The sequence below is a fragment of the Bufo gargarizans genome, chromosome 3 (assembly GCF_014858855.1).
Source record: "Bufo gargarizans isolate SCDJY-AF-19 chromosome 3, ASM1485885v1, whole genome shotgun sequence".
NCBI classification, from domain to species: Eukaryota; Metazoa; Chordata; class Amphibia; order Anura; family Bufonidae; genus Bufo; species Bufo gargarizans.
The window spans coordinates 364,448,837-364,475,542 of NC_058082.1; the positions used below are offsets into that span (position 1 = coordinate 364,448,837).

A 26,706-nucleotide genomic window follows, 5' to 3' on the forward strand; every position below is an offset into this window, starting at 1 on the left:
TTTCTGGGTATGGTGGGGTAGTATATGAGGTTTGTCCTCAATTTTGCTACAGTTGCCACACCATTGACAGGCCTTTTGAAGGGACGCAAGTCAGTGACGGTTCAGTGGAATGAACAGGCGGAAAAGGCTTTCTCCGCTTTGAAGTCTGCCCTTTTTGGGTCCCCAGTGTTGGTGACACCTGACTTCAAGAGGCCTCGGAGCTGTACTCTCTCAGGACATCAATGGGGAGGAACATCCTGTGGTTTCCCGAGCCGAAAGCTTACCCCAGCTGAGACTAGGTACAGTATAGTGGAGAGAGGGTGCCTGGCCATAAAATGAGCACTCGAGTCTCTCCGCTATTATCTGTTGGGGAGAAAGTTCCATCTGGTGACCGACCACTCCCCTCTCAAGTGGATGAGCCAGGCCAAAGAGAAGAATTCTTCGGTCACCAGATGGTTCTTGTTGTTACAGAACTTCAAGTTCTCAGTGGAACAGAGGGCAGGCCACTTACATGGAAACGCGGATCCCCTGTCCCGGGTACACTGTCTGGCAAGTGTTCACCCCCTCACGGTTGAACAAAGGGGGCAGGTATGTAGGAAGGCGCAAGGGTCCGTCATTGACGAAAGGTATGTGTCACTAAGATCCCTGGCCTTGGTGAGATAAGAGCCAGTAATTTCATGTGTTATCGGCAGCTAGTGCTGGCTGACATGGTTTTGCTATTTAAGGGCTCTTTCACACCTGCGTTCTTTTCTTCCGGCATAGAGTTCCTTCATCGGGGCTCTATGCTGGAAGAATCCTGATCAGTTTTATCCTAATGCATTCTGAATGGAGAGAAATCCATTCAGGATGCATCAGGATGTCTTTAGTTCCGGACCGAACGTTTTTTGGCCGGAGAAAATACTGCAGCATGCTGCGCTTTTTGCTCCTGCCAAAAATCCTGAGAACTTGCCGCAAGGCCGGATCCGGAATTAATGCCCATTGAAAGGCATTGATCCGGATCCGGCCTTAAGCTAAATGTCGTTTCGGCGCATTGCCGGATCCGACGTTTAGCTTTTTCTGAAAGGTTATCATGGCTGCCGGGACGCTAAAGTCCTGGCAGCCATGGTAAAGTGTAGCGGGGAGCGGGGGAGCAGTATACTTACCGTCCGTGCGGCTCCCGGGGCGCTTCAGAGTGACGTCAGGGCGCCCCAAGCGCATGGATCACGTGATCGCATGGCACGTCATCCATGCGCATGGGGCGCTCTGACGTCATTCTGGAGCGCCCCGGGAGCCGCACGGACTGCAAGTATACCACTCCCCACTACTACCATGGCAACCAGGACTTTAATAGCATCCTGGCTGCCATAGTAACACTGAAAGCATTTTGAAGACCGATCCGTCTTCAAATGCTTTCAGTACACTTGCGTTTTTCCGGATCCGGTGTGTAATTCCGGCAAGTGGAGTACACGCCGGATCCGGACAACGCATGTGTGAAAGAGGCCTTACCGATCTGGGCCGGCTCTTACTGGGAGCAGCTAAAGTGCAGGGTGGGTGGCTTCTTCCCATGTCCCAGGCCAAGTCTTGGTTTGGGCTATAAAACACTGGCAGCACTGGCATGTGGTAAGAATTGACTCCTCTCTGAGTTGGGACCTGGGAGTTTGGGCCTGCGTAAAGGCCTGCTACCTTGTTGGCGTGAGAGCAGGTGGTTTCTGCTATGTCCAAGGACTTCTGCATTGCTGCATTGTGTGAGCAAACACCCGGCTAGAGGTGACTGTGACTTAAAACTGACTTTTTGTTTTGCTTATCCTTATGTGTGAATAAACACCGAACTGTTTAAGTTAAAGACGTTGTCGTTGCCTCTATACTGTGTCCGCAAGCCTGTCTACCAGAGCAAATCCCCACAGATAACATTCACGGCTTCTCATGATACTCGGTTGGATGTCTGCAACACTGACGGTATCCGGACATGTGGTTCTCTATTTTTGTGGCATCCTCCATGGATCCTCTGTTATACCACTTTCACAATAAACCTGCTTTTTTGTAACAGGAAGCTCTGGAAATTCAGAGCTTTCTGCGGCAGTCTTGATAAATCTCCCCCTATATGTGGTGGGTGCCGGCTGCATAATACCAGGATCTGAGATAACTTTAATTCAGTCACAGAATAAAAAATGTAAATGTGCAATTCTATATTTATTTCTACTACAGTTCAGCCTTCAAAATGCAAGCCCTTACAGAGTACTACAGATAGAAGTATAAAAAACACGTATGGGTGTCAGAATATGGCAACGTATTGAAATTTTTTATTTTTATTTAACTTTTTTTTCTAAGCAGTAAAACAAAAAAAACTACTTAGATTTGACATCACTGTAATCATCAGTGACTGCCGTAATATCAAGACCCAATACAAGACATGGTAAATTAAGTGGTGCAATTAAAAATAAAATTAGTCTGCAAATTGTGGATCCGCAAACTACCGGTCCTGTGCATTCTGCATTTTGTGGAACGGAAAGTCTGGCCCATAGTAGAACAGTCCTATCCTTGTCCGTAACGTGCACAATAGGACATGTTCTATATTTTTGCGGAACGGCCATGAAGAAATGCAATGCACATCGGCTATAAACATTTTTTTGTATGCAGACCCACTGAAGTGAATGGATCCGCATAGGGGACGCAAAAAAACCCCATGGAAATGGATTTAAAAAAAATATGTTTGTGTGCCGTTATACGGCGATGTGAGCGGAAAATTTCAAAACTTATGGTTCTTGGAAAGTGTGGGGGGAATAAAACACAGTCCTTAAGGGGTTAAGGATGAGGCGTGATGAGTATTATCCTGTACAAACCACACAAAGGAAACAGGGTCTGGTTTTGGTGGTCCACCCCATAGTTACAATATCCTCCTGACAACCGCTGCTGGCTACAGCCTCAACTACTATAATGACTTCCTAAAAAGCACAAAATATAGTTAAAAAAACAACAACTCACAGACAATATAGAAATACAGGAGTACAAATATCAGTAGTGCCCATAAATAGGAGTCAGAGAACAAGCAGAGCAGAGGGCAAATCCGTCCTGGTTCACTACAACTTCCAATATGCATTGCTGCTCAGGCACCAAAACTACATATACCATCAGCCATTACCACTGTAATGGACTACAAATCCCATGATGCACAAATAAAGTTAACAGAATTAGAGCGGATTAAGTTAAGGGGATTGTCTAGCGGTTCTTGTGCATTATTTATCCAAATTCTTAGAATACTTCGCGTTTCGATAATAAAAATTCCGCAAGTTGAGTGTAAGGAAAAACTACGTCTCCCGGCAAGCACCGGGGTTACCAAGGAGATTGCGCTCTATTTCCCGGAAAATCAAGCGAGCGCATGCGCTTAGAGATCAGTTGCTCGCATGGACTTCAGTTCCCGGCATGCCTCACTTCTCCTGTGAGAGGCCCAGCGGGGAGGACTCCATGTCCCAACATGCTCCGCGTCACTGAGGGAGAGGGGGCGGTGCCAGCGGCGGGCGGAGGCGGCTCAGAGGCACTCAGCGCAGAGACACGGAGGAGGAGAGGGGAGAGCGGCGCTTAGACCGGGGATATACCGGAGCGACAGCTACAGCGCCAGAAACATACTCGGCGGACAGACGGTGCATTCGCGGGCGGAGAGGAGCGGCAGAGTACCGCGGGACTGGCTGAGCTCACCAGGGGAATACCTGGAGACGGAAGCGGAGACGCAGCCAGAGAGATCCGGCGCCCACCCGGGACACGCAGGGGTCTCCGCGCTGAGCCAGCGGCCAGGGGAGAGTTCAGAGAGCGCCAGCAGCTGAGGCCGCCTCTCACTTCACCCCCCGGGGAATCTCCGCTTACTGAGGCCCCGGGGACTGCACGGCCCCGTGATGATGTGACCATGCTGAGCGTGCCCGGACCTGGATCAGCCATGAGCGGCAGAGAACAGCCGGAGCCGGCAGGGAGCGGTCAGTGTGGCACCGGGCACAGGGGACACGTCCAGGGAGGGAGGGAGGGGGGAGCGGCTGGTGCCAGGGGGTTATCCCGGGGCATGTCTATGCTGTGCGCGCTGTTGGAGGGCCCCCCGGGGACGGTGCTGGCTCCGCCGGGTGCGTGCGCCCTGCAGCGGGGCTGTAGATTTGTAGTCACCCCCTGTGGTGATTCATCTCCGGTGACTTCTCGGTATATACCCTGGGGGTCGTCTCATCCAGCACACACCGCAGGCGCCCCCGGATCTCATCTCCATGCATGTCTGTCTGTGCCAGGCTGTGGGCACCCCTCTGATCAGTGGCTAGGCCTCTCTGCATGGCTGTCCCTTTAAATGTCTGCATGTATGACATATATTAGTTGTGTGCGAGTTGCTGCCAGTCACACCTGCAGCCAGTCCCCTCTCCTGGGTGACATGGCTGCGAGCTCTGCTGTCATGTGCCCCCTCACGTCACCATTATCACCCTTACACTTGCTTCTCACCTTGCTACCAGTGTTTATTACTAGAGTTATAATTCACTTAGTGCCTAAAATAAAGGATGACACCATGTCAAGCCTGCTATCTCCCCCTCCCTTCCCCCTTTCTTCTAATTAAAAGGTGCCATTATACCCTGGAAGAGGTGGAGGAGGGGCGGAGGGTCAGGGGACATATGTCCCAGCTCAGGTGACAGTCATTGTCTGAGTGCCTCTGGTTTCTTCCTTTTCCCTTAACCCCTTTGGTCAGAACAATGGCCGGTCTGTGCTGCTGCCTAGCACTTGGAGGCTAATGTCCTGCCTGCTCTCCATGGTGTGCCCATCCTTCATTGTTTACCAAGAAGGGGCTGCATTCCTCCGCCTGGTGTCCAGGTGACATCACAGCCGGTGTCACATACATTGTTTATTATTTTTTGGTGTGTATTATATAAAATGTGTGTGTCCTAGGCAAAAACAATGACACTGGGAGTGCAGCAGCCAATCAGGGCGAGGGGGCGGTGTCTGGGAAAATATCCCACTCATATATACATATTTACATTTACACAGTAGTCTGGAGGAGCTGGAGGTGGCAGAGAGAAGGGAGCAGGGTAAGTTAATGTAAGTGCACGTTCTCCATCCCTCCAGGCTCATTACAGCACCCTTATCTGCCGTATCGATTTGTGGTAGTCATGCTTCTGTATACTGGCTGCAGATGGCTATAGCTCAGATACCTGGCTCTGTGCCTACAGAGATGCTGCTCATTGCATTGCACATTGATCTCAGTGGACAAGTTCTACCCTGGACCCTCTGCTGAGACATTGTGACCACCTATATAAATTTACATAGCCGTTGTGGTGGGGTATGTCCTGGGGGTAGGGGGTAGGACATTAGGCTGGTTGTATACTAGTTGTGTTGCATTTCAGATGTTTTACTAAAAATGCCCTAAAGTTAGGATTTGTGATCACTGCTCTGAGATTATCAGAGATTTAGTATTCCATGTAAAGGCTATCCATCCATCTATCATCCATCCATCTATCATCCATCCATCTATCATCCATCCATCTATCATCCATCCATCTATCATCCATCCATCTATCATCCATCCATCTATCATCCATCCATCTATCATCCATCCATCTATCATCCATCCATCTATCATCCATCCATCTATCATCCATCCATCTATCATCCATCCATCTATCATCCATCCATCTATCATCCATCCATCTATCATCCATCCATCTATCATCCATCCATCTATCATCCATCATCCATCATCCATCTATCGTCTCATGGAGACCTTTCTGTGTTTTATATGGTACAGATGGTTTGGCATACTTCTCTCTATACCAGTGAATGCTACAGCTGGTAGTTTATTACCAGTGTTATTGGTGTTTGGCCATTTTTGGAGTCGGATGATATCTTTACGATTGTCCTAGATTCTTCATATGTATTGATCAATTGTATGGACTAAAGTTTCCGTATTCTCATGAAGACATGTGTTTTATATAGTGGTCTATGATGTATACCTGTCTGTACCAGTGAATACTACAGCTGTTAGTTTATGGGCAGTGCTGTTGGTGGTTGGCCATTTTTGGCTTTGGACCTTATCTTTGGGATTGTCCTAGATTCTAGATATCCATTGATCTATTGCATGGACTATAGTTTTAGTATTCTTATGAAGACCTATGTGCTTTATATGGCGGTGCATGATGTATACCTGTCTGTACCAGTGACTGCTACAGCCGGTACTTTATGGGCAATATTGATGGAGCCAGACCATTTTTGGTCCGCTCAAGATATCTGTAGCGATGACCTAGATTTTTGATGCATATATATATTTTAGCAGTCCTGGCACTAGTAATTAGGGACTGCAAGCTTGTGCTGTTCCATGGCAGTAGATTCAGGACACAAGTCCGCTTTGTGTTGGTAATATTAGCCATTTGGCAGTCGTTGATCAAAGTAAAATAATTAGAAGAGTTATGCCAAGATGACATGGAGGAGGTTGGTGACATAGGATCGGTAATGGTGATGTGAGGACGTTGTGGTACCAATGTTGCACTTTTTACAAGTTTAGTTGTCCAAAATATTCATGATTATTACCAACTGAACAAAGTATACCACTCTGACGTGGACATCAGACTCACAAGCTTGGTTCGTTTCCCTCCCAGATAATGTGGTGGTCTAGCAGACTTCTTTATAGAATCCAGTTGTCTGCCTGGGACTTTCCAGTGTAAAGGTTCTCTTCGGTTACTTTTTGGCATATGTGTGTGAGGGTTGGTGTCATATTTTAAAGGCTGTGTTCCAGGCGGGAACAAAGCAGCATGCTAGCAGAGACATTAACCATTCCTTCGTGTAACGTCTTGTTTGTTTTGCAGGTGTAATAACCCAAGAATAATCATCTACCAGACTATTTCAGTCATGGTCATGGGATTTTGAAGATGTGTGGATATAAAGTCATTTCTTTTTCTGTTGTTTAGTAGTGCCCCCCCCCCCCCCCAACTCATCAGTTGTATATTAAGTTCTCTGGATTCTTGGATGTTCTAGTCCATGTAGCTCCGAAATTCCCTTATATATACTGTATTTTATAGGGAAACCTTCTTTTTCATTCTTTTGGGGGTTCTGAAACTGCTGACCTGGAGGTTTGTGAAATGTAGAATCCCTGTGGTTTTCACTAGTCTTCTCTTAAAATAAAACTTTTGTAGGCGCCACATAATTGTCAGGCAAATGATCTCATGAAGTACATCTATGACTTATATTCTTGAAATGCTATCATCGTCTGTTTGGGGCCTGACAACTGGGACCACACGCCCATCCAGAGGACTAGGGTGCCTGCTCTGTATTCCCACAGAGCTGTGAAGAAAGTGTGTACCCGTTATTCTGCAGTCTTATTGCCGGTGACTTGATCTGTCTGGATGCTGTGGTGGAGTCATTGACTGTGGTTATTGGCAGGTAACATAACGTTGATGTATATTTGTTTTCTTGCTGTCTAAATCTTGGTTGGATATACTGTGCGCTGTCTTTGTTTCAGAGCTTTTTCCATTTGTGCGTTACCTTGGAACGTCATAGTGTATAGTTTTTTCTTTTTTCTTGTGGGTATGTATATGTCATTCACCTGTGAGTCATGCAAGTACTTACTCGGTCACAGTTTGTCCGTGACAGAACATTCTGGCTGTAGATTAAGTTGTGTAAAACAATAACCCATATATCAGAATTACCATTCACTTTTTATAGGCGCTCACACAGGGTGTGGATATATAGCTTATGGGCATTGTTGAGGACACCTAACCGGCCTTTTGGCCAGGATGACAGAACAAACCTGATGCATTTGTAATGTCTGTAAAGTTAGCGTTCAGGGTAATAGATTATCTCAGCACTTCTGGATCTTTCTCTGAGATTAGGCTTCATCCCCACAACCGTTTTGTTGGTCTGCTTGGGCGCAGACCTGGTAATTTCTATGGGACTGCAAAAAATGGAGACCGCACATGGATGTCATCTCTGTTTCTGTCCCACAAATTGTAGGACATGTTCTATTCCTGTAGCGTTTTTCCCACAAGAAACGCGACCTACACGTGGCCGGTATCTGTATTTTGTGGTTTGCAGACCGCGAAATACATACTGTTGTGTGCATGAAGCTGAAATAAAACGCACAACCTATAGGTTAAGGTAGTTTGCATCAATGATAATGATTTCGGACATTAGTATGGATGCTAACATGGTAAAAGTAATTCTTGTATCACTGATACTTGCAGTCTCCTATGAGACTGCACATTCCTAGGAGGGTCATATTAGAGACCCCTTGTATTATTCATTGTCTGGTAGAAGTGTTCATCGGCACATTTGCAAATTTCCAGCACCCCCACAAATCACAACGGCCTTCAGATGCTTATTCTGCACTTGTCGACCCTGTAAATTTAGCTTTTAGGCTAGGTCTACACGACGACATTTGTGGCGCGACAGGGCACAACTACACTGAAACATTTGTCGCGCCAATTTTTATAATGGTAGTCTATGGTGTTGAATGGATTTTTTGCGACTGTCGCATGTTGCAGTGCGACACCATAGACTATCATTATAAAAATAGTCGCGCAACAAATGTTGCAGTGTAGCTGTGCCCTAGTTGTCGCGTGACAAATGTCATCATGTAGACCTAGCCTTAATGTAATTTCCAGGTGCACGTCGGGCCCCCGAAAGTGTTCAAGTTGCTGCATGTGCTCAGGTTCTCTTGTTCCACGCGCCCACCTTCCACTTTTATTTTAGTACGACTGTTTTGTGCCCGCGTTGCACAGCTCAGTCATGTGTGGGTTCACAATGAAGGACGACCAGGCTGTCAGTTCAAAGTCTGTGTGGTAATAAAGCAATGAAGCTGAAAAGCAAAATCCCTGCTTACCTTGGATGTGTAGTTTCGACGTTCTGCTGTCCCCCCAAAACAACAGGTGGTGAATAGGAGTCTTATGCAGCCATCCTCCGCCACCCCAGATCACAACCATAGCCTCTTGCTTGCAGCTCAAAATGATTTCTTCCGCTACTAAATTATTAGTCATCCAAGCAGACAGGGACAATGGTGAAGTTGGGTATTGTTTCTTTGGGAAGGATTCGGGGTTCCTTTGTTCCTGTAGGGGTTGTATGTATAGTAGACAGGAATGGTGACTACAGTATATATATTCATCAAGGGCACTCGCAGATCAGCAGCATCTATAGATGAGCAGTAGCGTGCAAGTCGAAATGCATTCTGTTCAATTTCTCAGTTCTTAATGATGGTCCACATCAGTCATGCAGAGCCTCCTCCTATGGATACTTATTACCACTTTTTGTGTGTTATCTGCACAGGAAGGGAGAGGTGCCAGCTTAAGCTCAGTTATCAGATCGATGGTGGAGCCCTGTCGGATTTCTTCCCCCTCCTCCCCCCCCCCCCCCCCCCCCTTCATGCCCTGAAGCCTGTGCTGGCGCTCTCTCTCTCTCCCACCTCCCTCCCAAACTGCTGCAGCAAGGAGCGGTTGGGGGTCAGCGGAAAATATGTGGCAAGGACCTGACAGACAGCAGGCATCAGAGAGTAGGCCGCATCCCAAAGGAGAGGGGGAGGAGAGAGACGGGGCTGATATTCCTGAATAAGGCAGAAGGCTTGGAAAGGGAGGAGGTAATGGGGGATAAATTGGAACAGGGGAGATGGTAGAAAGACACGAGGAAAGGGGGAGTTGACAGGTAGATTAAAAGTGGTTATATAGCAGGGGGTGGAGGGGTTTCAGCCTAATGAAACGAGGAAATAATTGAAAGCAAATAATTTTCGGGGTGGCTGGAATGGGAAGCTGAAATCCAATTAACAACTATAAATGTCTAAGGTGTAGGATTTTAAGATTTGCTTTCATTACTTGTGCGCTGAATGTCACCGACGCCTGTTTGTAGTCTATAGCCTGTTGCTTATATTTACAGAGCGTAATAAAACTTGGAGCTAATTTTTCTTTATTATTACTTCTCCGCTTTCCATGTGCGTTCTGTCAGTAAAAGCCCCAAACTGAAATTTACTCCAAGTTGGAATTTTGCTCCCCTTACAGACGTTTACAATGAATGAAGTCCGCGTTTTAGAGGCATGTCATTTTGGTGGTGAAGCTTCGAGGTTGTAATAGGTTGTCATCATTTGCAGTTTCCTCTAGTTATTTCTATGTCATTTATGGCTAATGATCTATATGAGTAACATACAGTAAGGAGTGGGTGCTGCTGTGATGCACCATCATGAGCCGTGGCTTGCCAGTGCCACGACATTTGCCCTTTAGTGTGCCTTCTCGTGTGGCAGATTTTTTTTCAACTGCAAATCTGTTCCTTTTGCCTGAATGAAATAAATCCATGTACTTCCCACAAAAAGAACCCCAGTCAAGTGAATGGAACTAATTTTCAGTCGCAGAAATTTTCTGCAACAAATTCTGCCATGTGTAAAGGCTCCCTACGATAAAAAAATGTTAGCATTCGCCATGTTCCAAGGTTTTTTTTATAGTGATTCTGTAAAACGTGCTGTCGCTGTTTGATTAAATAGCAGTTTCTCTAACCGATGCTGATGGCTGAATCCCTCCCATTAGCTGTTGTAATGATCTGAAACGGCGACTGGGAAATATCATCTTCCTATCCGTTTCTTTGGGTATCATTTACCAGGCTATAGACATGGCCCTCTACATGACTGTGGGGTGCGGTTGGGATATAGTTTCCTAGATTTGTATTCACGTCTACCTACAAATAATGTATGTATTCTAGGTCCTCCCCCCTGGTCGCCATTGGTTACAACCAGTTTCCGTATGTTCCTTGTCTTATCCCATGTTGACGGCTTGTAATTCCCTGCTCAGCTCTGGCTTTCTTTTTAGTTTCATATGTGAAGTTGTTTAAAGGGAACCTGTCAAGTATCTGAACTACAGGCAGTCTATTATAGAGCTGGAATAGCTGAGCAGACTGATAAACTTGCAATGTATTCATTTATATCTGGGCTTTAAATGTGAAGGAGGCGGTCCTTTCAGTGATTGACAGCTATCTGTATACACAGTCATAGAGGAAGACTGTCAGTCACTGATAGGCCCGCCTCCTGGACTTCAAAGCTCAGAATGAGCAGGAATTTAAATGTGTAAAAATACAAGTTTTACAGAATCTTTACCCATAAATCTATATATTAACATATAACATGATGCCTGCAGCTCAGAAAGCAATGTTCAATGTGACAGGTTCCCTTTAAGGAGTAACTAAACCGTTGTAGAAAAAATAAAGGCGGTGGCAGCTGTTTTAAAAGCGATCTGCCCCTTTGGCTTTCATTGATTCTGCTTGGTTTTTCAAGCGTGTACAGTATGGATCCCATATACCTCTATGGATCGAAAAGCCAAGCAGAGCCAATGAAAGGGACAGCTGATGCAATATGTCTGTCGCCAATACTGGCATGTCTGGTTTCGTGAATACCTGTTTTCTCAATCTAATATGAATTCTGGAACATCTATTCTCATAACGCTACTTTGTGCTGGTCCTCTGTTGTTCTTCCTAGAAATGTATAAATATAGTGACATCTGGGTGTCACTACATTCTGGAAAGTGACACGGATTAGATGGACAGTGACACAACTGGTAACACCCCTTTATCATTCCTGGCAGGATAACAGAGGGACAGCACACCACAAAGCTCTAAGAACAGATGCTCCGGTCATTTTCATGGGGAATGCAGTTCCTTATTACAGCCGACGTGTTAGAAGTGGTGACAGGTCTTCTTTAAGAATTTGATGTACATTTTTTGAGAGTTTATCTATTCATGCATCCTGAGATGTTACATAAAATAGGTAAATCATTTTTGGAATGCAGGATTTAAGAGAAATGTACATTAAGATTGCATACAGCGACACCCGTCTCACCACCGTCGACCACTTTGTAACAGTGCTGCCACTGCACTACATCAGGGAGCAGCACTTTTTGCAAGTTTCTTCAAACCTAGAACCACAAAAAATCCAGCTGTCGTGGCAACTTGTGAATTGCTGTGCAACTCCATGAAGTTCAGTGGCTGCACAGGGTGTTGCAGATAAAGATGGCATTGTAGCCCCAGCCTTATATTTTAACGGTAGTACCCACTACAGAGGTGTACACAGGTCCATGCTTAAGGATGATGTATTGGCTTCAGTGGTGGTTTTCTGATTCATAATGGTAAGCCCAGACTAAAGCAGACAGTGGTGTGACTCATTGGAATGGCACGCTCCATCCAAAAAAAAAAATGGGGAAACAACTATATACAGCATGCACTCATGGTGTAGCCTCCAAATGCGTTGCCAAATGTGTAACTTAAAGGTGTATTCTGGTTACTATGGCATAGGCTATAACTAATCAGTGGGGTCTAATCAATGGAACCCCCACCAATCCCAAGAGTTAGGGGTCCTGTTTCCCATCTTAATGGAGTGGTAGTGTTCATGTTACTGTTTATCTTCATTTCACTCTCTCTCTTCTCCCCCCCCCCCCCTTTTTATTTATTTGTTGTTCCCTGACAGCAGCGGGGAGAAAGTAAAGTACTGCAGTATGAAACGTGCATATGAATAAAGCAGCATACATTCTAGATCAAAAAACTTTTAAGTGGATTGCTATTGGTACACAGGGAATCAGGTGTGTAGTTCCCCAACTGGCAATCTAGTGGCATGGAACTATCCATTCCAGATTAATGCCCCTGTAATAATTACACGTTAGCTGCTGATGTTGCCAGTGCACTATCCACCAATGCCAGTAACATGTCCTGCTGCATCGTTCTCCTCCTCCATTACGTCAAGGAATTATGTGAACAGGTATTCTTGTATACAAAGTAATGCATTAGGGGAGATTTCCCGTTAACATTTGGCACCTATCCTCGAGATGGAGGTCCTGAGTGTGAATGGAGCACTGCTGCGAATGTGTGACCACTGCATTCACTACTATGATAGCTGTGCACTCTGTCTCATGGAAGTGAATGCAGCACTATTGCTTAGGGGATCCAAGTGGTTGCACCCCCCCAGTGATCATACATTTAATACCTGTTCTGTGGAGTGGGAAACCTTGTTAATAACTTATGAAGCTGTTTAATGACAACCTCTCCCTGCTGCTCTATGGGCTGTATATAGGCTGCAGTGAACAGCAGTTAATTCTCCGGACTTGATTTCACTGAAAATTATTTTGAAAATCTAAATTCTGGAACTTTTAGGTTTTATTCTTAAGGTAATGGTAAATAAGAGGAAGACTTGGCTATTATTTTATTAAATAGAGTGGTTTTATTTAATTTTTTTTGTGTAAACTTCAGCCAGAAATTATATTTCTAGATGCCTGTGTATGTATAAATGTCATATGTATAATAAGAATATCGCACCCCTAGTCCTGTAAATATGAGAAACTAAGAGACCTTTATTCAGACATACATATTTACTTTATTTGATGTCATTTTATTTAATTTCTTCACACGTTCACAAGCTCTGCTGCATGTGTTGCTTTAAGCCAATAGCTAAACATTGCGATTCCGCATTTGTCAGCATAAGGATACTTTCACACTAGCGTTTTTCTTTTCCAGCATAGAGTTCCGTCCTAGGGGCTCAATACCGGAAAACAACTGATCAGTTTTATCCTAATGCATTCTGAATGGAGAGCAATCCGTTCAGTATGCATCAGGATGTCTTCAGTTCAGTCCATCTTATGATATTTGGCCTGAGAAAGTACTGCAGCATGCTGGCTGCGGTATTTTCTCTGTCCAAAATTCCGGACAGAAATTTGAAATGCATTAATGTCAGATCTGGTACCAAGTGTTCCGGAAAAAACAGATCCGGTTTCCTGGTCTGCGCATGTGCAGACCATTAAAGGGCTTCTGTCAACCCCCCAAAAGTCATTTTTATTTTTGGGCTAATTAAAATCCAATATATAGTGCTCTTACCCTTTTCTGTTGTCTAGTTTCTTTAAAAACCGCACTTTTATAATTACGTGGCTACTAGCGAATAGGGCGGTTACTTGCTGGTAGCTGCCGCATCCTCCTTTAAAAAAAAAACGCCCCCTCCTCCTGTTGATTGACAGGGCCAGCGAGCGCTCTCCTCCTATGGCTGGCCCCGTCTGCGTTCTAAATCTTGTGCCTGCGCCGTACCGGTCTTCAGTCGGTGAAGACGTCGCATCTACACCTGGCGAAGGCGCACTGAGGAAGGAGCGGCCGAGTGAGCGTCCTCCTCTGTGTGCCTGCGCCAACTGAAGACCTTTACGGCGCAGGCGCAAGATTTAGAACACAGAGGAGGAGAGCGCTCGCTGTTATTGTCAATCAACAGGAGGGGACTCTTTTTTTAAAGGAGGATGCGGCGGCTACCAGCAAGTAACCGCCTTACTTGCTGGTAGCCATGTAATTAACATATTATAAAAGTGCGGTTTTTAAAGAAACTGGACACCAGAAAAGGGTAAGAGCACTATATATTGAAAAATCGCACAATAAGGATTTTAATTAGACCAAAAATGAAAAATGACTTTTGAGGGGTTTCAGAAGCCCTTTAAAAATGTGAAAAAAATAAACACCGGATCCGTTTTTCCAGATGACACCAGAGAGACTGATCCGGTATCACAATGCATTTGTGAGATGGAGCCGCATCCATCTACAAATGCTATCCGTTTCCATATGAAGAAATTTCTTGCAGTCCAATAATTGGCATAACCAATGAAAAAAGTCTGTCTGTCAGAGCCAATTGTCTCGGCACTTATGGTTTTTAATAATAATTATTAGGTTTCTGGGCAAGGGCTCATGCACACGATTGTATTTTGTGTGGATAGTGCACAGACCCATTCATTTCTATGGGGCCATGAGCACATCCTTATTTTTTTGCGTATCTGTGTTGCCGTTCTACAGGCTATCAAGCGGGTCTTATTTTTGTCCGTATTTCTGGACAAGAATAGTTCTCTCTAGTTCTTTGTGTTGGGGGTGAGATAAATATGAAATGACCATGGAAGGCATAGTTTTTTTTTTTTTTTTTGTTTGTTTTTTCTTCTTTGATTTGGAGTGTTTCTTAATGATAAAGCTTACACAATCACAACTGCTTTATTAGTGTTTATGGTGGGTTCACACCACCTTTTATGCCTCTGTTTGACATATACATTAGGAAAATGTTCTTGTATCCTGTAGAGTCCAGTAAAAGTAACTTTTTTTTAACATTGTAAAAAAAGTTTTTTATTTTTATGGAACTCTGTATGTTATCAGTCCGAGGCATCCGTTTAATGTATATATATATATTTTTTGTATATGTTAAACGGATAGGAAAAACATGTTAACTCACCCTTAGGCCTCCTGCACACGAATGTGTGCGCCCCGTGGCCGTGCTGCGTGCAATGCACGGACACCGACCGTGCGGCAGCTGCAGCAGATCGTGTACCCATTCACTTTAATGGGTCCACGTTCTGCATAAAGATAGGGCATGTTCCACACTGGTTGAATTAGTATAGCCTATTTGAGGGGTCCAGGCATTAGGGGGGGGGGGGGGGGCGTTATAAAGGGTGGTTAACCTAATTAATGTATACAAAACAGTGTATGTTAACGCATTCCTCAGACTGACGCCATACAGTGGCATTTCTTCACCATAGTTATTTTTGTAAAAATCTGCTGCAGATACAACCCCATTCAGATGTATGGAAATAATTTTCCTTTGCAGAAATTTCCCCAACAAATCTGCCCCATGAAGATACCTTAGAGTTGTGCACCACTTCCATCGACTTCTGTAGCTTTTGCCTACCTCTCTTTATAGTGAACCTGCACATGACAGGTTTTGTGGTGTGTTTTTATCGCATATATTTGTGTGTTCCCTTAGGACTGGGGGGTATGGAGATTAAAATGTTCAAATTATTTTAGCCGTTTTGCCTTGGGATGTTGAATTAAAGGCTGGTTCTGTGGAGGACACCAGTGCATTGTGTGTTGGCCATATGCTAATACACGTTGTTTTCAGCCATCATAATGAATTTCCAGATGATTGTACATTATTGTACCTGCTCATGCCCTTAACTGGGCAACAAATGTGAAGGTCTTGAGGGTTTAAAACCATTTCAGTCTTGTACTTCTGAATACATTGACTTTGGCCTGGGAATAAATATTGTCACAACAATGCATTATGTTACGGAAGGCAATACAGGGGACTGCGGAGTTTTACAAACACGTTTGTCTACTTGGTTGTTTAGGAAGGCTTTATAGACAGCATTAGGTTTCTATGGAAACACCAGAACGTACAAAAAAATCCTGCAAATCAAACAGAATTTAAATACTTTTTGAAGGCGCCAGTCCCTGAACCGTTTGGTACATACAGCATGGAGTGTGCTAACTTAATTTTTTTTTTCTTTTTTTTTTCTTCTTAACTCCGTGTTTTCCAACAAGGCTGCATGTCCTTGACCTTTTGTGTTCTACCCTTGCCTACTCTATAGTCTGTGGATGTGGACTTTAAAGAGATTGACTCGTCTTGCCCTAGTAACAGCGAGATGAGACAAACCCTTTAAAGTCCATACTAAAGGCTTCTTTACACTGCCCTATATTTGGGCAGATTATCGCTAACAAGTGTTTATACGAATCTGCTGGTGTAAAGGTGCCTCTGATTACTCGAATGAACAAGCGAAATGCTCGTTCACACATCACCTAAATCGTTTGGCGGTAAACAGGGATCCTTTATGGAGACGAATGATGGCGTTAGCGATCGCTCCTTCCCCTACTTCCATACTGCATGTAAATGCAGCGGTCTCCTACACTGGTGATTGTCACAATCGCCTGCACCGTCTGGCCCTGTAAAGGGGCCTTAATAAGCCCTTGAGCATTATGTGCTGGGAAACAGTGGAGCAGGCCCGGCACTCTGCTGTTTCAGTAGCTCCCATTGGTGTGCATGGGAGCTACAGAAAAAGTATAGCAAAGCAAACTATCCCAGGTGGCTACTAGCTGAGGCTTACCCTCATTTCACCTTAGTAATGACGAGACAACCTATTTAATGCACACCTACTTGAACCTGCCTTCTGTTTTATGCTTTCATCATTGGTGCCCAACAAGTGTGCCTGACGTTTCAAAAAAGTTTGCATAATTGCTGTGCTTCATTGTACAATCATAACAGAAGGAAAAGGTTTTTATTGGGCTTCCCTGATATATTCCTCTGCCAAATTATTCCCCTCTTTAGCTGCATAATTAGGTGCATTTCTCTCACAAGCAGGAGGCGTCTCCTTTTTTGTGGAATCTGCCAGCACTGTACTGCAGTGACCTCACTTCCCTTATTTCTCACTGTTTAAAGCTTCGGAGCTCACAGAACTGATAGAGGGGGAGATCACACCTACATCACACAGGACTCTCCGATAATCTTCAAAACCTTTTGTAATAGCAGTTGTTTAAGGCTACTTTCACACTAGCGTTCTGCTGTCCGCTCGTGAGCTCCGTTTGAAGGAGCTCACGAGCGGAGCAGAACGCTTCCGTCCAGCCCTGATGCAGTCTGAATGGATGCGGATCCGCTCAGACTGCATCAGTCTGGCGGCGTTCAGCCTCCGCTCCGCTCGCCTCCGCACGGCCAGGCGGACAGCTGAACGCGGCTTGCAGCGTTCGGGTGTCCGCCTGGCTGTGCGGAGGCGTGCGGATCCGTCCAGACTTACAATGTAAGTCAATGGGAACGGATCCGCTTGAAGATGACACCATATGGCTCAATCTTCAAGCGGATCCGTCCCCCATTGACTTTACATTGAAAGTCTGAACGGATCCGCTCAGGCTACTCTCGCACTTAGACATTTTTCTAAGTTATTAATGCAGACGGATCCGTACTGAATGGAGCCTCCGTCTGCATTAATATGATCGGATCCGTTCAGAACGGATCCGATCAAGCGCAAGTGTGAAAGTAGCCTAATCATGTGCAGAACCTCAGCTAGCTCTGACACTCCCCCATTTCATATGGGCTGTCTGTTACTAGGGATGGATCTTGCCTAACAGGCAGATTACCACAAATTATGTGGAAATGGGACCTCATGACTTTATAACAGACTGATTATTTTTCTCATAGGTCAGATAACCTCTTTAAAGTAAAAAATGAAATAAAAAGTACTTGCCTAACTCAGTCCCCCGCCAATCCAATACAGATTCCCCCCCCCCATCCCTTCCCTGTGCTTATTGATATTGTAATACTTTCAAGAAACCATTGGAAAGGGAAACGGATCAGACCGATGACACCACGAAAAGAGGCTATTCTGTTTCTGAATCTCTTGTGAGAGCAAACCTGGGTTCCTGGAGATGGACTGAAGTGCTGAGGTTTTTGTAATTTCCATTCACTTCTTGTGAAAGAAATGGTCCCTCTTGTTCTTGGTATCAGGCAGCAAGTGAAAATTACATGCTCCTAGATTATTTATTTGACTTAATCTTAATTTCTTAATGAAATATAAAACAAGCAATAAAGTATGTACATCAATTATCACTATATTGGCAGTTGCTAATAAATTTAGTGTGTAGTTCCGTGCCATGGCCCTGCAAAAAAAAAAATATAACCTGTCCTGTTTTTGTCTGCAATTGCGGACAAGAATAGGCATTTTCTATGATGGTGGCGGCATGTGTGGTCTGCAAATTGCGGAAGGCATATGGGCCGGTATTCGTGTTTTGCTGATCTGCAAAACACCATGTTCGTGTGAATGTAGCCTTATACAGAGAATTCTATCAATCACTGATAACACCTCCCCTGTGTGCTGAGGGCTGTTCACAGGGGTGGTCTTGGAAAAATCTGAGATTTAAATAGATAAATTAGAAGTTTTATGCCTCATGCACACAACTATGTATTTTGTGGCTTGCAAACTGGATTCACAAAATACGGATACCAGCCATGTGCATCCTACACTTTCCTCGGTTCCTCTTTCACACGAGCGTGGCAGATTAGGTCTGGGTGCGTTCGTAAAAAAAAAAAAGCGCAATTTTGCAAGCAAGTTCATTCAGTTTTGCCTGCAATTGCGTTCAATTCTTTTTCAATAGTTTCTATCTCGCTGGTGAAATGCGCATTGATTGCTTGCGGATGCGATGCTATTTTCACGCAGCTCCATTCACTTCTATGGGGCCTGCGTTGCGTGAAAAAGAGTATAGAACATGCTGCGATTTTCACGCAATGCACATGTGATGAGTGAAAATCAACGCTCATGTACACAGACCCATTGAAATGAATGGGTCCAGATTCAGTGCATTGCGCCCGCGTGGAATACTAGCTCGTGTGAAAGGGGCCTTAAAAAAAATGCCTATTCTTGTCTGCATAACATGTGCTGTCTGCATTTTTTTTGAGGCTCTAAGGAAAATAATTGGTCTGCTACTACAAAAAATGTGGATCGGACACGGACCAAAAATGCAGTTGGTGTGCATGAGGTCTTACATAATCTTTTCCCACAAAAATGTATTATTATGCTCACTTGCTTCTACTCTATAGCCGACTGTGGGTGTTGCACAAAGTATAATTATTACTGGAAAACCACTTTAAAAGGACCATTTTAGTAAACCTGTTCATATACCCTATTTAGGGAATTTGCAGTAAGTGGTGTACTCTGTCCCATGCGCCTCTTCGCTTGGAGAGTGGTAACAAACATTTTCTTACTCTGGAGGCTTGTCCTGTCCTGCATTAGGCCGAATGCACATGGCCATGGAACACGGTCCGTGGTATCCCAGCCTGGCATCCTGCTGACAGCAGGAGCGCACAGTGTCATTGGTTGCTATGACGACAGTAATACACTCGTATAGATCATACAAGTGTATTACTGTAGTGCAGTGGCGGCATGAAGCACATAGCGTCATAGCAACCAATGACGCTGTGCACTACTGCAGGATTCCAGGCCGGGATACCATGGAGCGCTCACATCCGTGTTCCATGGCTGTGTGCATACGGCCTTACACAGACAGCCCATTGAGTGTAGTAGGACTGTGTAATGCACAGTGTGGTGCTGTAGGGGAATTGAACACTTTCTGCCAGGTTCCTCTCACTTTCACACTAGTGTTATTCTTTTACGGCAGAGTTCCGTCCTAGAGGCTCAATACCGGAAAAGAACTGATCAGTTTCATCCCCATGCATTCTGAATGGAGAGCAATCCGTTCAGGATGTCTTCAGTTCAGTGTTTTTGACTGTCCAGGACAAAGATAAAACCGCAGCATGCTACGGTTTTATCTCCGGCCCAAAAAACTGGATGCTGATCAGTCCTACAAATGCCATCAGTTGGTATACGTTTCTGGCGACGGAACTGCTTGCCGGATCACTCTGCCGCAAGTGTGAAAGTAGTCTTAGGAGACTGGTCTGCTTATTGTAAAGAGACCTTTCGGTTGATTGTCCACCTAGTTTTTATTTACCATCTTTCTAATATAAACTATTAACAAAATGTATCCACATAATGAAATTGGGGTTCCTTCATAAAGACATGTCAGAGTGTACCTATGCCTTCAAAGAAACTTTATTAAAATATATTTTGCATGTGATATATATACATACCGCTGTGTGTGTACGGATTACCCTGCAGCCACACTGAGCGCTGTACAGACCGGAGCATGGCTGCTCTTGCCTGTAACAGCTCTGCTCTCTAAAGCCTGGTGTGGCTAACCATATATGCCAGGCTTAAGGAGAGCAGCGCCAACACCAGCAGGAGCAGCCGCTCAGTACAGCCGCAAGGGAATCTGTACTCCTATACAGTGGTGTATGGGAATGCAGATTGCAGGTACCTCATTGTTTCAATGACCCTCATTGTTTCTAGGCAGCAGATCACAGTTTACATTGTACGATCTACTGCCCAGAAAGAAAGATTTAGGTGTCAGCAATGAGCATCTGCTCGTTCATCGGGCGATTGGCTCGGTTCCTCCTTCCGTTATTTTCATTCTTCTACTCCTATAATGGAACAGAAATAATAAGCGCTGATGTGAAAGCTGATCTGAATCCAGCTGAATAGCCTTGGCATTGGCGCAATCACCATGAATGATGCCAACCAGTGCTGTGCCACCATCAAACTGTTGACCAAAAATGCAGGTAACCTGTTGATATACAGTGTACTTTTGTATTATCTCCATTAAGAGTAAATGGTTGAGTCTAGTCTTGATGTACACTTTTTTTTTTTGCTAATATTCTGCAGATATGGGTAACTATCTTTCCAAGTTTGTTATGGTGCAGTCGATTTGTTAATAGGATTAGCTCCAAGTTAGCAGAATTTTCTAAAAATAAAGTAGGGAGTTGGATGAACTAATCCCCTATCCACGGCGTTCCCAGAGGTCAGAGTTTTAGATCAGATACTTATTCCCCCCCCCCCCCGTGCCCAGGTGTAGTGCTGACATAATGCAAAGTATATGGGGAACAAACCATCATGGTAACCACTATTTTCCCCAACCTGGGTAAAGATACTTTATATGAGCACCAATGGGACCAGGCGATGTAAAAGGACCCTTAGAATCCCGACTGTGTTTGCGGCACAGTAGACGGCATACAGGCCACAACAGAAGGCCAATTTGCAGAGCAATGCTGAAAGCTTTGGTTCTTTTGGGGTCATGAGTCTGTGTCGTTGGAAGAGATCCCACTGGTAGGCCAGTTTTCTTGCAATCTATAGATGAGCAATTGGAGTTGAGACAATACTTTTAACGTTTTAGTTGATATTTTTGTGCATTTAGGACTGGCACCAATTCCTAAGATTGCCTGAAAGTGAAGATGAATGATTTGTAGCTGTTATTGCCAAGTTTGAATGGGTGACTCCATTCATGAAGTTTATGAATGCATCTGACCTGATTCTTTAGCATATAGAAAGGGACTTATCAGACATATTAAAGAGGACCGGTTAGCTCTCCTGGCTTGTGTGTCTTAGTAGGCACTTGTATTCTCCATGAAATAACAATTCTGGAACAACTCTGAAAAGAATAGAAGATTCTCCAGCATCCATCAGTGTTGGTCGTCTTTATTGTAGATCGGTATAAAAGTACCTACTGCAATCTTCACCACAGGTTAACATGTTTCAAACTCGAAAGTTCTTAGTTAACTCTGCTCTGCCATTCCTCTATTATTACTACTGATCACATAAGACACTAGTAAAACCAGGAAAAAGCTTTTAGTCTCGTCCTGTAGAGATGGAGATGAGGTGATGTAGATGCTGTAAATCAGGCATGCTCAACCTGCGGCCCTCCTGCTGTTGCAAAACTACAACTCCCATCATTCCCAGACAGCTATCAGCCTGGTGGGATTGTTGTTGTAGTTTTACAACAGCTGGAGGGCCACAAGTTGAGCATCCCTGCTGTAGATGGTCGGTTTGTTTTTGGAGCCACCTGGCTGAAGTGTTTTTTTGGGCTGCACTTGTGACATTCATTTTTCTGGCCGATGTGAGTGAATAAACCTTCTCTGTCCTGAACGGAATAATTTGGTTCTAGATGGAGGAGTACACATTGTTGGTAACGCATTAGCAAGCCTCATCTTGTTAATAAGATTGTCCCAGAATTTCCTGCTCCAAATCTACCACGTGTGAATAATCCCTAACATCCACATTCTGCTCATGTGTACACTGATTGCTGGTGTTGGGCTAGTTTCACACTAATGGTAAATTCTTCTGAAAGAGGAACCAGCTGCCTGCATTGTGAACCATAGCCCGATACTAGTGCATTGACTATAAGGGTGCTTTGCAGAATTTTCTGCCACCAAATCTGCCGCATGTGAATGCACCCCAATGAGACTTGTGGGGATCCAGCCTGTTTTCAGCATTAGTGCCAAGATTTGGCCGGACTAAAACCACTGCTTGTAGTGGTATTTGTCTGGCCAATTCCCGACACTAATGCCAGAAAAAGGCCCCCTAACTGGTAACACCCAGTTGCCAATGTGTTCATGCATTTTCAAATCAATGGTGTTGATCGTTGGGGTCCAGAGTTCTGAGCAAATTGTCTCAGAGTCTGTCTTGCTCCCTTTCCTGCATTAAAGAGAGTGTGATATGCGAGTGCTTCTCTGTCCTCATTCTAACGATCAGTGGGGGTCTCGGCACTTGGACCCCCACTGATCAAAACCTTTCATGCGTCTCTATGACATACCAAAAGTTTTATGGAAACTGGGTGAACCTTTTGTTAGTGGACTTCCCAGATACTTTCATACCTTATTCCACATTCACATCTGTAGCTGCTTCCACAATTCTGCTTGTTGCTTTTGGAAACTGACATTGGTTTATCTGTAGTCCGCTGTCAGCCATGTAGCTCTGTGTAGCTAACGTCTGTGCTGCGCCCTGTGGTAACAGGAAAGTAGAATTCTGATAAGTCTTTGCCAGTTACTGAGCCAATTTTGTGAAATTTAGCTTAAATGTTTTCCTTTCTCCAAATATATGTACATTCAGCTGTTTTTTTTAAGCATAGGCACCCTTAACAGTATAACATATGTGCCGATTACACCACCGTTTGCCCTGTGGCATACCTACAATATAGGCGCACAGGTAGAGGGTGTCATTTTTGCATGTTCCATAGGCTCTGACTGTAACCTGAATGCTAAGTGAGACCATAGAAGACCTTTACATGACCACTTTACATATGACCCGTACTTACAGTTACATGTATGGCTGTTTGATCCAGTCTCTACATGGTCCAAAATGAGTGCCCATAGTATATTAGTTTATGCTGTATGGGGAAAACCGCCATTTCATCATGACATGGTCTAGCGTTCTCCCCCACCAATACTGGGCTATAATTCACTCTGGGGACATGGCCGTGTAACTTGACTAATGTTTACTCGGGTCCCATTTGTGCCTGCATGCTGTGAGGCTATTTCTGGGGGTTGGTTGAGGAGAGCACATGTGTTGCACAGTCAGAGCCTCCCTTCTAGGGGGCTGGCCAGCTGTGTCCTACCACCTCTTCTCCTCCCCCCTACAGCCGCTGGTGTCCTGGCCTCTTCTCCCCTGGTTGTGCATGGAGGGAGAAGTAGCCAGCCGCATTCCTGGAGGCTGAGGGATGTGCAAAAAACCAGTGGAAAATTCCAGCCCTGCAGCCGGGGAGAGAGGGAGCGAGAGAGTGAGGAGAGGAGGAGGGGGGAGTAGGATTTGGACGCTGAAAGGAGATTGAACAACATGCTATTCCTCTCTCCTCTCCTCTCTCTCTCCCCCCATCTGTGCTCTGTGTTACATGCTGAGGGCTGGCACTGCCAGGTCCCCTGCCTGCTGCTAACTGCTGCCTCTCTTAACTCCTCTTTCTGTGCCTCCCTCCCCTGCTTCTGCCTTTTTAATGCATCCCTTACAGCTTGATTATTTGTTTCCTATTTCTTTGCCTGTTGGGAATCTGTACCCCACCAGTGTACCGTCTGACTCCCACTTTCCTGACTTCTGTGCTCCCTGATCTCCCCTACTTTTCCACCACCCCCTCCTCCTCCTCCTCCTTTTCTTCTGTCTGGCCATGTCTCCCACACCTTTGCTGAGCTATTTTTTTCTCGCAGGCTTTTCACGCTCATTCTCTCTGCTTGCATCGCCAGCTCTCTCCCCTCGGTCTCATCTCTGCTGTTCACACTCCTTGGCTTCTTTCTCTGAAGCTTTTTTCCTTCCTCCCTTTCCTCTGTGGCGTCTGCACTTTTCCCCCTCACTCCCACCCCTTTCCTTCATTTTGCTCTGTCCTCTCCCCTTTGCTGTCTCCCTCGCTTCATTTTGCTTTTCTTGCTCTTTTCCTTTTTGTGCTCTCTCTGCACTTTTCTCATTTTGATTTCATTGCACTCAGCTTTTCTCTCCTGTGCTTGCTCTATGATGCGTGTTTTTTACGTCCAGTCTCTAGATTTTCTTATCTTGTTTGTTCTTTTATTATATACTTAATATATTGTATTTTTCCTGTCTGTTGACTCCTGTTGGCTTGCTCCAAATTATAGGGACAACATTGCTTCCTTCTTCACTCCATCCTTTTTCAGCCCATCCTGGTTGTATGTACTCTGCCACCCCTTTCCTTTTTCAGCGGTCTTCCTCCTCCTCTGCACCCACCCCTTTTTCCTTTTAAACTTCATTGCTTGTGTATACCATGTACAACCTTATCCGGCACTGTCACCTCTGTCACATTTACTGCTGAATCTCCTTACTTATTTTACTTGTTTGTTTTTACTTATGTAGCTATGTATAATTGCGTAGCCATGTCAGTATGAGCTGCTAAAACCCATCCCGGGCGTGTTGAGTGCAAGTAAGTATGCAGTTCAGCAGATGGTTAGCATGTGGCTTTTTGTCCCCCCTTGGGGCAGAGTCTACAGGGAGGAAGTGTTTATTTGGAATTCCCACCCTGTAAATAGTGCCAGGAAGGGAAGGAATAAAACCGCTTTGTGAGTGCGAGGATACCTTCTTATACATACAGCTCCACCTGACATTTTATGTGTATGTTATATTTTTCTTATGTATATGCCATATAGAAGTCCTTTTTAGACTTGATTAATATTTCCCATCAGACTCAGGTGAACGGAGCCGGAATAAACAGCATAGCAAATGATCTGTCCAGAGCAGTCTTATGTGTTCCTTCACAAAGCAAGATCCTCTTTTTATTCATGGTAGGCTATATTGGTTGTCAGAGGATCTGACACAGGTCCCTCTGTGTCTTCTTCCTCCCCCCTCCTCCTTCCCGTGTCAGGTCCTGCACAATGCTGCTCCTGTGAGCTGAGAGCTGCATTGTGAAGCCTAGCTGTGTCCTGCCAGGTGTGCGCCGATAGGAGGGGGAGGAGCAGCCAGGCCTGCAGCTGGGAAGGAATTCGGTGTACCCCCCACCACAGCCGCCAGTGTCCCTTAACCCCTGGGCGCATGATGGTATATCTGGAAATTCCTGTAGACTTGATCCATCTTATTGACTGAAGCAAAAAGGTTTGAAGAACGTCAATGCTGACTGGTATTTTAGATGGAATCTGGTTGGCGACATTGTGTAGTACTAAAAATACTCACCAGCTTTTCCAATAATTCAGAATATTTAATGGTTATTTTATTTCCTGTCAGATTTGGTCGGGTCGTATGTAATTGATGTGATTGTGTCCATGCTGTAACAAAGGGATAATGGGGAGGGGGGGTGGTTTATCCAGGTCTGAAGATCAGAATCCTGATTTCAAAAAGTTGCAGAATGGTGCTTTGTCACTTTTTTAGCTTAATTGTGCAAAACATGTGCTGCATTTTGCATTTTTACACCACCCCAGTAAAGTTGCAGTCTTGCTCCACTTTTTACCCCACTTGTTTACTGGCGCAGTATATCAAGACACACGGGCAATTTCACAGCTTATGCAGTACGGGAATTAAGCTCTCTGTAAGTATTTCACAAACGCGCAACGTCATAAGGATTTATAATGCTGCGAGTTCTCGTCACAGGAGCAATGTCACACGGAGTGCATTCCCCACATTGAATAGGCCCTTTAGATGCACCAAATGTATCAAACGTTGTGCGGTGTTTCATAAAATTTGGCATAAATTACAGCAACACAGATTCCTGCAAAACAGACTTAAAAAATACCCTGCGTTATAAATCTCCCCCTATGTGTGAGATGTGGAAGATGTGCCTCCTCTGAGGCACTCATTTTATTACAGGGGCCCGGAATTTAGGGATTAGATGGAACTTTATAGGGGTTGTCTGAGTTATAGTATACTTTGCCCCATGCCAGAAAAAATCCTCAGCACCGCACCTCTGGTCCTCCTCATGCTGTTTGCATAGAGCGGTGAGGTGTATACCATACGACCACTGTAGCCTATCACTTTCCTCAGAGCAATACAGCATGGAGGCTAGTGATAGGCTGCAGCGGTCACATGCAACCTCAATGTCTCCGCTGCAGTCTTGTAAAACTGTTAATGGTTTTCAGGTATGAATAATCAATTGCAAGCAAAATGTTCCGTTGCCAGAATGTGTTTACTATCAATGATTTTCCATGTGGGG

The 26,706-nt window shown here is 44.8% G+C and overlaps 1 protein-coding gene across 2 annotated transcripts in view; it reads left to right on the plus strand.

Moving 5' to 3' along the window:
- Nucleotides 1–3,464: 3,464 nt before the first annotated feature.
- Nucleotides 3,465–26,706, plus strand: part of AHDC1 (AT-hook DNA binding motif containing 1) — a 79,962-nt gene continuing 56,720 nt past the window's right edge. For both annotated transcript variants that reach the window (XR_006388389.1, XM_044288027.1), the window contains exon 1: nt 3,465–3,923. Coding sequence is in view for 1 of the 2 variants with exons in the window: in XM_044288027.1 (XP_044143962.1) it covers nt 3,857–3,923 (67 nt within the window). In the remaining variant the exon portion in view is untranslated. The remainder of the gene's footprint in view (nt 3,924–26,706) is intronic.